The sequence below is a fragment of the Harpia harpyja genome, chromosome 7 (assembly GCF_026419915.1).
Source record: "Harpia harpyja isolate bHarHar1 chromosome 7, bHarHar1 primary haplotype, whole genome shotgun sequence".
Classification (NCBI taxonomy): domain Eukaryota; kingdom Metazoa; phylum Chordata; class Aves; order Accipitriformes; family Accipitridae; genus Harpia; species Harpia harpyja.
The window spans coordinates 49,820,426-49,834,199 of NC_068946.1; the positions used below are offsets into that span (position 1 = coordinate 49,820,426).

General features: G+C 37.9%; 1 protein-coding gene across 8 annotated transcripts in view; it reads left to right on the plus strand.

The window, feature by feature from the left end:
* The window catches only part of ACMSD (aminocarboxymuconate semialdehyde decarboxylase), a 48,331-nt gene extending 38,405 nt beyond the window's left edge, over positions 1-9,926 (plus strand). For all 8 annotated transcript variants that reach the window (XM_052792327.1, XM_052792330.1, XM_052792333.1 and 5 more), the window contains 5 exons: positions 1,257-1,350; positions 2,904-2,999; positions 3,458-3,630; positions 8,830-8,928; positions 9,148-9,926. In XM_052792327.1, coding sequence (XP_052648287.1) covers positions 1,257-1,350; positions 2,904-2,999; positions 3,458-3,630; positions 8,830-8,928; positions 9,148-9,210 — 525 coding nt within the window. In that variant the 3' untranslated portion in view covers positions 9,211-9,926. The remainder of the gene's footprint in view (positions 1-1,256; positions 1,351-2,903; positions 3,000-3,457; positions 3,631-8,829; positions 8,929-9,147) is intronic.
* The last annotated feature ends 3,848 nt before the right edge of the window (positions 9,927-13,774 follow it).

A 13,774-nucleotide genomic window follows, 5' to 3' on the forward strand; every position in this document is an offset into this window, starting at 1 on the left:
AGGTGCCCGGCTCCACCTTCTTTACACCCTCCCTTCAGGTATTTATATACATTGGTGAGATCCACCGCTGAACCTTCTCTTCTCGGGGCTAAACAGTCCCAGCTCTCTCAGCGTTTCCTTATAGGAGAGATGCTCCAGTCCCTTCATCATCTTTGGACTCTCTCCAGTAGCACCATGTACTGACATCCCTCTCTTGTACTGGGATCTCTCTCTTATACTGTACATTATTCAGCTTATGTTTAACACATGTAGGAAGTTACCTCCATCACTTCTAGAAGCATCCCTGGATAATAAAGATTGTGAAATTAAGCCATATTTGATAATGAATTTTATCAATCTACCAAGCCAGTTATTGAATTGCTATTTTTAGTTTACAAATGTAGATGGCAATTACTCCCTACAATCCAAAAGTTGCAGCTTTATTTATGCATGTATGGGTAAATAAACGCAAATTTTTCAAATGTGTGATAATCTCCTTAGCAACAAGAGGAGGTCCAGAAATACATCTGACAAAACAAATCTGTTAAATCCTGGTTAAGCATATGAATGACTCTGATAACTATATATTTAAATTTAAGCACATAGTTAAATTACTCAGTCAGAATCAGCTTCCTATATTGTTCCTCTGTTTTCCTTTCCAAAGATGTCAGTAGTTTTGGAGAAATTGGTATACTTGAGTGGACATGGATTATTGATCAGAATACAGCTTGATTTTGAACTCTTAGGGTAGATTAGGAATAGTTTTAACTTTTTTTTAAGCCAGGCAGAGGGCCAAAGGGGATAAATGTAGTGCAACAGCAATGAAAATTCCTGAATGCAGCTGGAACAATTCTGTAAAACCATCCTAAAACGGTTCTATAAAATAGTATAAGAGTTCATCCTCGTATGTGTAATGAAACCAAAACAATGCTAGTTTGAACTGAGTTTTGTACTGCCGGATGGCTGACAAACACAGCTGAAGCATTTTTGTACTGCATTAATCTGAGGAACACTTGGCTTATTAAAAAGATATTATCATCAGTGTTTCCAATCTTGTAGGCTCAAAACCAACTTTGAAACTGAGTGAGGACTTCTGGATATGGCCCAGAGAAGTAAATATAACCAACTATTGCTTATAGTTCTTACTTCTGGGCTTATTCTCATTACTAGTACTAATGCTCAGTACAGTTTTGCAGGTAATCTTTAAAGTGTGGCTACGAACTAAGATGCATTTTGGTATGATTACTTAAGATATAGATTTTTTCTTTTTGCTGCAGGCTGCTGAACAATTAAATTGCTGTCTCTTTGTGCATCCCTGGGACATGCAGATAGATGGAAGGATGTCCAAATATTGGTTTCCATGGCTAATAGGTGAGTGTATATTTGCTTTTCTTAATCTACATTTATGAACTGTCACTGGATTATGCCCAGAAGATTGTTGCAAAGGTACTACATGAGTTTTCTATCAATCTTTTTTTTTAATCAAGTACTACAATTAAATCTGTTGTGTAAATTCAGCAGTCATTTGTTTTTAAGCTTGTATAGTTTGTCTAACTTTTAAATACCTAGAATTAAAATTATTCAGACTAGCAACAGAATCTGGTATTCTCTTTTGTCCTAAATACAAAGAGCAGATGACTAGGGAAGAGTGACTTGTCTCTGAAATCAGCTCCTCAGAAATAACCTGAGTAAATGAAAGAGTAGGCAAACCCAAACATTACTTCCTAGAATTTCTTGGATTATTTCCTATAAATAGTTTGATCAGAGAGGAAATAAATCTAAGTTCACATCAACTATAGCTGAAACAAGATCTACTTTGAAAGCTCCCCATAGATGTAAGGAATTATCTAGTTTCTGTTTTTTTCCCCATCTGCTAGGCAAATCAGAACAACATTGACTAACAGGAGAGGAGGTAGGTTATACTGCTACCTAGGAATGTTTAGACCTGATTCCACCCTCACTTATTCTGTTTTGCATTGTTTTGATTTGCATGGTTTTGCACTGCCTCCAATAGAGGTGTTCTGAAAAACATACACAATATACACTGGAAAATTTTAGTGTCCCAATCACCAGTGCATTATCTTAATATCAATTAGTCTTAATCAGAGCAGGCTCAACCACACAGATTTAAAAAGAAGCTAAAATTACTGCATTTACTTAACAAAGTATAATTAAAAGATTTTCCTACTAAGCCTAATAAGGCTTTTCATCTGAGTGCATGGTAAAACATTAATGAAATACAATCTTTTGAGCTGGATAGGTGTTGTTTCCTCCATAGATGAGGGGAACTCAATTCCTAATTTCAAGCTGGATGTCAGAAGTTAGGCGCCTAAATGGCATGATATTCTAAATATGTTAGGTGGGCTCAGAAACTGAGGCCTGATGTAGGAACCTAAATTGCTGTTATGTTCCTAACACTGGGCATCCAAGTTACCCAGTGGCAAAGAGAGATAGGTTATTTCTCAACTGTAGGAACTAGCACCATGTCATAACTAAACCCCAAATCTGTGTTGGAATATCCACCAATATATCTGCCCCACTTTCCACACAAAAGAAACACAGAAGCACAGGTGAGAAGAGAACCTGGTGTATTCCAGACTTGTCTTTGAGCTAGGATAACTGAGGAATCAAGCTTGCAGTTCATACCCAACCTGCCTGTCAGCTGCCATAGTGGGGTAGCATAAAAACTGGGCTTAGAATTCAGAAGATCTTAGCTTCCAGTCCTGCGTCCTCATTTCAGTTAATTACTGTTCAGCTCCGTGTTCCTCTAATAGAAGTAATGTGTAATGTTTGGCAGCTGCTCTGTAACTATTATTTTTTCAGTAGGCTCAAGGCTAATTGAAGAAAATGAAGATAACATTTAAAACTCAAATAGGAAAATAAAAAATAAAACTCTCACACAATAAAGCTTTTTTTGTTGTTAGGCATGCCAGCAGAAACAACCATAGCCATTTGCTCCATGATTATGGGAGGAATTTTTGAAAAATTTCCTAAGCTGAAAGTTTGCTTCGCACATGGAGGTAAGTAATATACCATGTGAAACACCTGTTCTTTAGTTGAGCATGGTACAACTGTATTTTCTGGTATGCCAGCTAATAGGGTTACCACTTCAAGCCTGCCACCTGCTGAGTACTATTACCCCAAAGAAGATAGTCTGCCAGGTAGGCTGCTTGTATGAACGCTCCTTAGCCTGTTTCAGCCAGTGTTTGAATGGTTACAATAGCCTTTAAGGGAAACGAGGAGGAAGGGGAAACAGGAGATGGTTTGAGGAAAGCAGCAGGAGGAATTTGGGCATCGCAATAGTGAAAAAGTGGGGAAAACAGAGAAAGAAGCTAATGAAGGGGAAGGAATAAAAAATTGCTGGTGCAGAGCACTTTGTAAATAGCTGACAGTAAAACTTATGGATCTCTGTTGATAATGTGGCTTTTTTTCCTCCTGCATATTTTTAGCTTCTGTTACCAAAAATTTCTTCTTGCAGGTGGAGCTTTTCCATACACAGTGGGGCGAATTTCCCATGGATTCAACATGCGCCCTGATTTGTGTGCGGTGGATAATAAGGTGGATCCAAGAAAATACCTTGGTTCATTTTACACAGACTCTCTTGTCCATGATCATGGTGCACTAAAGCTGCTAACAAGTGTAATAGGAGAGGTGAGTTTTAATGCTTCCAGAAGCAGGTGAGTCATTCTTTATTTAGTTCTCTATGCAATAGGAAAAAGGAGAAGAAAGCAGGAAGAAGACAGCATATTCACCCAGTAGAATCAGAACCTGAGCTATTATAAACTGATGAGCTTCTGCCATGTTGGTAATGTTTTTACTATATGGAGTTACTGAAACAGTGGTTTTAATCCAGGAAATGATGCACTGTGAACCTTAGTTTAGTGAGGCTGGTTCCTTGTGTAAGGTTGTTCAGGATGGGACTGCAAGCAAAGACTGCTTCATTTGGAGCCTTGTTTTCAAATGGCTTAATTTTCAAATTCAAGTGTATACTTGAAGAAATCAAATTGTATTTGCACTTGGGAAGTTACAGGCAGAAAAAAAAGTCAATAATAAAGAAAGTTTTTGTGAGGATCCTGGAGAACACATTAAACATCATGGGTTTGCAGTAATATTTCAATTGTTAGCGTAGAGAGTAAAGAAATCTTTGTAGTTTAGCAACCTGTTTAAATTGGGTACAGCATGAGACACAAAAATCCAAAAACATTCATATAATTCCTTCTCATTAGTAAATGCTCAGGAAGGGGTTGAAGATGGCATCACTCATGCCAACTTCCAATGGATCACTACAAATCAACAAGAGACCTGTATTTGTGTCTTGATCTCTGGACCTCATGGAGTTTCTACAGCTAGCAGGGAGATGCCTACCAGATGTCAAAAACAGAAATGCAAGCTCTGACATTGACTTTCTTGTCTCAACAACTGTACTCCTGTTTCCTGTACATTAGTTTCTAGGCTCACATAGTACTTTCTTACATGTGGGGCTGTTGCTGTCATCAGGGCCTTTTGTATGACCAAAGTTCACAAAGACAGCTAAGCCGAATGTTTTCTTTCTCTCTACAGAAAAGACACTGTTGATGTCCCATTTTCACCTCTAACAGTCTGAACAGGTTACTGCAATAAATCTGTACTAATCATGATTAGTCTTTGCAACGTGAAATTTAGTTGTTTGAGGAGGTTATGGATTGTAATTTGATAATCTAAGTCACTCAGCAGTAGCCTCTCTGGTGTCGTGTTTATTTTCTCAACAGACTTCTGAAATTAAGTTTCTTAATGCCATGAATTTGACCAGTGTACTGCATGGGATGTTGGTGACTTCTTTATTCTCCTCTGAGTATTTTGAGCTCAAGCAATGTGACATCAGGTGGAACCCCAGTGCTGAAAAGTCATGAGTCAGATCCCAAAAACTTAAATGCTTTTAATACTCAGGAGAGCTGGGGGGGGGGGGGGGGGGGGGGGGGGGAGTAGTACATTTTCTTTCTCTTTTTCATAGTCTAAGGCATCTTATCCTTGAAAAAAACATTGACATCACATTTTCAGACTTTATAACCATGAAGATTAAAAATTTCCCTCTTTTTCCAATGAAAGTTGATATTCTCACGTAATACCATTCCATGAGTCAAAAGCTTAAAAAAACCACCAAATATCTCAGTGTTTTCAGTGCAGTCGTGTGTTGGCAGAATAACACATATAAGATGAATAAATGCTGGGCTAAAAACAATGCCATTGGGTCTTGAGGATGACACTGTAACTTTATAAGCTGAGGATTTGAAATAGGACAGCTCTCCAGAGTATAGCTAAGAGCTGTGCAGGAAGGGCATCAATGTGTGTAAAGATGTGCTTAGAAATGGCTTCAGGTCCTTAGGGAACAGCCATTACCTGGCATCAGAATGTAATGTGTTGGCTTTGAACTTATGAATATTAAAATCCAGTGACAGCTGGGATGAGTCATGTATATTTAACTTCATCCCTTCTTAGTTTTGGGTGCAGGTTAATTGGAGCCTATCCCAGTTAAAGGAAGCAGAAGTACACATTTCTGAGAAAGAATTTTCTAAGACTGCAAAATTGCTGCAGTCCTTCGCTCCCCCCATGATGAGGTAGCATGAAGTGAATATAAATAAGCACAAAATCCCTAATGACGCAGGCTATAAAAAGTGAAGAACAGGGTTGACAGGGGATTAAATGATTCAGTGTATCTCTGCAAAAACTTCCCCATGGTGATTCCTCAAGAGCCATCACCCACAGGTAAAACCGCTCTGGCCAGAGGTTGGAGCTGAACTGGCTATAGCAATCTGGCGTTTTTTTGAGATGTATCCTCATAGTAGGAAAGAAGGTGAGATTCAAGGCAGATGATACAATTTTTGCTAACATTAGAGGACGAATTCATGCTCTTTGAGATTCATTTTAAGATTCAGGTCTCTATTACTGCAAACAAAAGTTCTGTTGAGTAGAAGGGTCCACTGAGGTTAATCATTAGCCATATGTACCTTTCTAAAAGGAGAGATGCACTAATTAAGGTATCAAACTATAAGCCCTCTAGGGAAAACTGACTTTGTTGATATACTTTGGAATAATATAATAATACATCTATTATGCTAGGAGTATTATTTATCTGCAGAGACTTCTCTGAGCCTGGTTGCTAAGGGCAGGTATTGCAATTCCCATTTTATAGATGGGTACAAAACTGAAGCTCAGAGAGTATAAATGAATAGCGTAATATCACTAGTAGCAGAGCAATAATGCTGCTTCTAAATTTTTCTTATTAATTTACAGCTCTTAATTTTATTGCTAATGAATAGATCACAGTTAGCTGTGAAACACTTTAAGTTAGAGGAAAAGAAAAATATAATTGAAATAATATATATATATTATTCCAATGAGGGCATGGAGTTTCCTTCTGGTTTGGTGTATAGGAGATGTAAACAAGAATGTACAAACCTTCCTGGCTTACTTAACCTTGACTAATAAACAGCTGGGCAAATATTGGGTTTCCTTCTCCTTTAGTTAGAAATCTATTTTCTCATATAAAGCTAGTATATTTATTGGGGGGGGGTATATGGCATACATTTGTTTTTCATATTTGAAGAAAATATCTTGGTATCAGATTGATTATTATAAATAATGTATTTAGCTGCTTAGAAGTACACACATCCAAATGTACTTTGTTTAATCTACACTCAGAACTTGATTTAGTAGGCAGCGGGGTATAAATTCTCCTATTCTAATCTTATGGCAAGACTTCTTTAATAAATTGTAATACAACAATATAGGACAGAACAATAGAATATCTTCTGTTTGGATTCCGTGCAAGGTTTTGTATAGGTTCTGTCAGAGACTCTCGGGTGACACCTACTGGAGGTAAAAAAATAAAAATAAAAAAAGCATTTGACAAATAAAAACGCATCATTTCATAAAATAACTGAATTATGTTTTCTTCATCCTATTTCAGTATTGGTAACTGAGTTCAAATATTATAACAAGTGCCCCAAATTCACAGGCTTGACTTCAAATTAGTGAGACATTTGAAAACATATATTTTTAATGAAAACTGTGGTTTTCAAATAATCATGTCTCCAGGAGAGGAAGCTTAAAGGAAAATAGACTTTTGATAAAATCAAGAGAGTTGGCAGTATGCACTCTCCAAGGCAGATAAAATGGGGAAATATCAATCCAGTGTGAAAATGAACCTATAACAAAGTGGACCTATTGAGGATCTGCCTATTTCTTTTCATGTCTGGTAACAGGAATGATGCATACAGATTTTTATTGAATTTTCTTTTCACTGACTTGCTTTCAGAAACAAATCATATCAAGTCACTCATTCTCAGATACATGTTTCAAATGCACAGCTAATATCCAATCCCAGTTAAAGACAATGACATTTTAAAAAAATTATAGACTTGCAAAAATATATGAAATTTTGTAAATGAGATTTTGGTTTTGTTATCTGAAGCTGAATACTAGTTAAATTAAATTAAATACTTTTTAAAAATTTAAATGTTTGTAGTAATTCTACATTGTACCATGCTTTAAGTATTATCACATTGCAATTATTACAGCTTTTAAAGTGTCACACAAAAGATAATATTGATTGCTTTGTATTTTTTATTACACATTCTTCTCACACATATATAATTTCAAGTTTTTTGTGTGTTGCGGACACATATTTAGCTAACGGTCGCAAAAGTATTCCAGACGCCTTTAGAAGGCCTTGAACAGAATAAACAAGAAGACAAAAAAAGAAAGATGCCAATTAGAAGAACACAGGTGCACATTCCAAGATAAAGGGAACTTGGCACGAAGAACCTCAATTCGGCAGTTTATCTTGACCAATTAGGCTGAGACAAGTTTCGCATGTTTTAGTTAGTATAACCAATTGTGTCCTATGTTTAGGCGCGTGTACAGAGTTAGTATAACCAATTGTGTCCTATGTTTATGCGCGTGGACAGAGATAGTATAACCAATTATATTTTAGCTTTTGGCACGTGGACAGCTGATGTTTAGCTTGACAAGGTATATAAGCATGCTATTTGGGCAATAAAGGGAGAACAACTTTAACCGTATCGGTGTCCGGTTGTTACTCGGCTGACGTCTCCAGATGGTTCCCTGCTACATTTGTGTGTCTCTGTGAGTGTATGTAGTCAAGAATTTCAAATTCAAGAATCCAAATCCAAGCATCTTTTCTGAGTTTGGTGGACAACTTCCTGAAATTCTTAAAGAAATGTGTCGAAAACTCTCATACTCTTTTTGGATGGCACACAACAGTGCAGAGCATGCAAAGAACATGAAAAAGAACCAAAAAGTCAAGAAACAGAAGGAAGAATTATGTGTACCCTTTATTGCCCACTTAATTATGGCAACACTTAACCAAGATTAATCATTGCATTTTAGGCAAATTACTTGCAGAAGCAGTATGAGTAGTGTAGGGGAACAATAGATGCCTTTTTGTTACATTTCAAACCAGCACCACAGTACAGAAAATCAATCTGAGTAGGAAATTACCATTTCTGTTGTATTCATCTGAGCATTATACGCTCATTCCCATGGGCCTGGGATTTGCATTTTGAACTTTCTGCGTATCAGAATAAAAATACACCAAACACAAAACCAATAAATAACCTGTACTTTTTTCAAACTTAAATTCGCCCAATAAACTCGAGTCATTGTTTTCAAGTTTGGTTTTTTTCCTAATGAAAGTTGGAACCCAAAGATTATCTTCGTATTCACTTTTGTAATTAAGCAGTCCAATATATACATCTAATTTCCTGTGGTTTATTATAAATTCCAGAAAGCACATGCAACTATATTGTTTAATGCTACTACAAAATGTACAACATGTTTTTTTATTATCAGGACAAAGTTATTTTGGGGACAGATTACCCTTTTCCACTTGGGGAACTGGAACCTGGAAAATTGATTGATTCAATGGAAGATTTTGACAGTAAACTGAAGGTATGATCTTTATACTGGGGGGGTGTCCCTCCTTCTTAACCCTCCGGTTTTAGACCAGAGATAAAACACTGAAAAATCAGTGTAGTACACCGATTTCTGTAGACTGGAAGAGACCCTTTAGTCTCTTTGCAGTGGTTCATTTTAAAGCACGAGTAAAAGCATTTGAGTAAAATACGAGTTAAGCACACACAAACATATATATGTGTTTTGTTTTTACAGGATAAACTCAAGGCTGGAAATGCTCTGGAATTTTTGGGTCTTAGCAGAAAACAATTTGAATAATTATGAAGATATTAAAGAGACCAAACTTCAGAAATAACGCTGAATCCTTAGGGATACTTCTATTTGCATGTGTAATTATGAAGATGAAAAATAAATTCGACAAGTATATTACAGTCTACTGTTATTTCCAAAACAAAAGCAAGAGTACTGGAAATTAGTATGCACAGGTATTTCTGTGCATTTGAGGATTTAGGTTGTCTTTAAAGAATTCTGAAATCCCTGCTTTCATAAAAAAGGAAAGATTTCATCTTTTGCATTTGTAATAAGAAACTCTGAATGATAATCAAAGTCATTTTATTAGGACTTAATTCCCAGGACGAAAGAACTGAGAAAATTGTGACTTTTATCCATTACATTTCAGTCTTTGTTATGCCCAGTAAACAGAATTTAAAAGAATCTTAAAACAGAATTTAAACAGAATTTTGTTGATGCCCAATAAAAGGCAACATTTGCCTTTATCCACTGACTGAAATTGCAGCATGCCACACTTCAGGTCAGCACTGCAAGGATATGCACTGATGCTCTGCAAACGTTGTGATAGGATGAAAAAGGTCTATGTGGAGACTTGTACTTTTTAGCTGCCTCCTACACCACTGGCAATTTATTCATCAGAAACAATTTCAGCAATATGGTTGTAGGTGCAGAAATAATGTATTTGTGTGGGTATTACTTTGTGCGTCAGTGTCGCTGTCAAAATAAATACTAGTGTTTAGCAACATTGTGGTTTAATGTTCTATTCCTTGAAAAAGCCTTCCTAAAAGTAAGGTTGGCTGCTTTAAATGTTGAAATGTTAATGCTCTATCTAGTTTGAGTCCTGGTACAGGAACGGAAAGATGGCTTACTTTATAATAGACTATCAATTGAAAAGGGTTTTCATGATTATCCGGTGGGTGCATAGGCACCCTCCTCCTGAGAGGATTTTATATGAGTCAGAAAAATGCTGGTGAGTGCTTACAGTCTCCATTCTCATGGGATCATTTGCTGGCTACGTGTTCTTCTGTTTAGTCTTAGAACACTCCAGGAAAAAAATAGTATTAGACAGAATTTGGTTTTGTAGCTGTGTCCGTAACTGTCCTTATGTCACAGGCTGAACCTGAAGGATGTTGAACATCAGCAGTTCCTGCTGATACCAGCCTCTGCTGGACTACAAAGAAGGCTTTGTCCTTCTTTACAGTGTCAAAAAAACCCCAAAACAAAACAAAAAGTCGTTTGTGCAGGTTAATTATATGTTTTCCTAGCTATTGTATTTGGATCTTTACTATATTGCTTCTCCAAATATATTCCGTAAAAGACTACTGGACATCAGAAGCTGAAGTAGACAGCAGCTCACAGGTTTAGGCCCTGGGAATATCAGGTTTTCATGTAAGAGGAAAAGAGGACCTAGATAAAATAGCTTTAACAATATTTATTGTCCTCAGGTTTGCAAGACTTCTGTTGACCTTTTCTATTTCAATACCTACATGCAAGCATTGAGCTACTTAAATGTACGAATTTTCAACCAGATTGTTTTAATTAAATTTCAAAGTAGAAGGCAACTTCATTATCATATAATATTCTATTCCTTCAGCATATTTGATTTTCACAGATGTTTAAATGGATTTAAAAGGAAAATACATTGTGATTCCTCCAATACATTTTAATTGGATTAATCCTTCAATTTTTTTATGAATGAGACCGGTTAAGTTAGTGAGAATGCAATCTTACATCTTTGAGGACCAAGGTCTGGAACGTCTCCAATAGCAAGAACAGTATTTAATTGCCTTAACCTGTGACTGAATGGGTGATTGCAGCACTCTGCATGGCAATTAATTAATGTGCATACCCTGCATAAATCATATTCATTATACACTATCATTATTTAATGATATTCTACTTATTCTCGATGTGTTAAGAGTTTTAAGACAGGGATATATATACTCTTCCCTACATTTTCCTTTTCTTTCATTAACAAAGCTAATGTAAAATTCTAATCACAGTCAGATGAGAACATTCTTAATACTCTTCCACCAATTATTGAAGGAATGAAAAATGTACGTTGAACACCCAAACTCCATGAGTTGTACACAATGATTTAAACAATGAGGTAAAACATTGCACTTTGAGATTGTTAAAGGCACAAAAATATGAAGGCAAAGATCAGCTCCTAATTACAACAGAAGTCTTTGTAGTTAAATTTCCTCTGCACTTGCAAAAATCTTAAAGATGATTTACAATTGGGAAGATCAGGCAAGTAATTCATGTCTCTCTGTGCTGCATTATATGTCTGTATATTTCATTAGTATTCTGTTGGGTTTAGTTATGGAACTATAACTGCTTGTATAAAATTTGCACTGAAGTTATAAAAGAACTAGTTGTAACGTAATTTTAAGTGAACAAAACCACTGTAGAGTGCTAGTGGCATATGCTAAACATGAGAAGAATGCTTGGAGCTCTCATTTTGATCCATGATGATCAGAACATTAAATAAAGACAAGTACCTTTTCGTACCCTTTGAACCCTGAATCCATAGTCTCAAGCTACTGCTGAAAATCAGTAACTGAATACAGAGTGCCCAGTGAGAACTAGCTGCACACTGCAATATAGCAGGTGTTAAAATAGATTTAAATGGAGTTGCTGAATAGACTGTGCTTGAGATGTAAGGAAATTTAGGAGGGCTATGCATTTTCCTGAAGGGAAGACAGAAGGCTGCATTTCCTTACCCCAAAGCAGTAAGAGACACAAGTTTGGATGTTTCATTCCAGCACTTTACCATGTAGGCACCTGGGTTCACCTGGGAATGAGTTTGAGGCTTAATGATAGCCACGTAAGAGTAACTTTTGGTAGCATATTATTACTTAAGGGTGAAATAGGAACGGACAAAAAGTTTAGAAAGCAATCTTAATTCTTAAAGGTGGCTGAAGTGTAACATGGGAGAGGTTCGGACAAGTTCCTGTTTGATACAATGTCAGTATATGCATCTTCTCCAGGTACTGGAGAATAATTGACTTGCTGGAGCTATTAATCTGGAAGGACACAAGGTATCGCTGGACAGCTTTAATTCTGCCTTTTTGGCACGGAATTCCTGAGAAATACTACCTGTCAAAGTTAGTTATTGCTTATATAGGTGTGATTATCATATACACCATACACTTGAGATGCAGGAATCACTGTGCGATTCCTAAGTGTTCCTGCCACTAAATAGTGGAACGCCTTGCCTAGATGTTTGCAACTACCAGTACCAGGAAGAAAATTACAGGCATAGCATGCCTTTCACAATCCTGACATTTTTCTTGCAGAATGAGTGACTTCAAATATATTAAAGACCTTTCCGCCTTTCCTCTGGAGCCTCCATTCCCAGTTCTTTACTCTTTCCAACACAACAATCAATTAGCATTTCCACACATTTTAGCCCTTAAAACAGATGTTCTTTTATTCTGGTGCCCCCATTCAACTTATTTCAAATCTGCAAGAATCAGAAAGGCAGCTGAGTGCAGGAGGACCGTGCTTTCTGGGTAGCACACGGCACATCGGTGACGTGAGGCCCCCTCACAGCTAAGCTCCGCAGGCCTGGCTCTAGCTTGTCATCCTAACTGGGTTGCCATCCCCTACAGATAATACTTAAGGCTCACTCTTTTGGGAGTAGAGCTTAAATCTTCACTGAAAGCCTGAGAGTTAACAGATGTCACGCAACCAGTGGCATTCAAGCTAGGAGGTTAAGATGCTCTCAGTTTTAAGGAGGAAGGGGGTGCTAAATCCTAAGAACCATTGGCCAGTTTCAGAACTAGATCACACATCATAGCCTGCATCTTCAGGAGGGGTAACTCTTCTCTCTGTCAAAGCTCCTGAAGTTAAAGTTATCCTCTCCCACTCCGGCTGCATACTCCCATCTGCATGCAGCAGCTTCTGCCCCCTTGTTCGTGCCGCTATGCACTATGCGCGAGGCAATAAATGGGATCGCTTGAACTAACTGAGGTTGAAACGATCTACGAGTCTTTACTGAAACAAGGAAGTTTTGAGAGAGGTAAGGCGCTATTTGTCTCAACCCGTCAATCTTCTCAGCTGAACACTAACAGTCCATGAAGACAGGACTACAACCGGAGACAGTACCGCAGAGGATGGCCGGAGCTGTTCCCCACACCTGCTCCACTTCTGGAAAAAGCCGCTACAGAGAGCTGGGACAGGGCTACAAAACCGTGACTTGCCGGCCGCTCCCTCTTCCGAAGAGATCCTGCGTTCTACCCTTTCAAAAACCCACGCAAACGTTCCGCGTCCCTAAACCAAACCGCTCGCTTGTTACTACTGAATTACCAAACTGCAACAGGCAACCCGGCTCAAGACGAGCCGCGGGAGAAGCCGGCGAGGTTTCAAACCTCAGGAGGAGCGAGCGGCTGCGCACCCGCACCTCCCCGCGGAGCGGCTGCTCTCTCGAGGCCGGTCACGGGGCAGCCGCAACCCGCTATCTGAGAGACTCTCCCCTCGTAGCTGAAAAAAAAAACACCCAAAAACCCCAAATCCCTCGGTTTGCCCGTTATTTTTCCGAAGCGCGGCGTTTACTAACAGTTTCTCCCCTTACCAAACCCAGCCC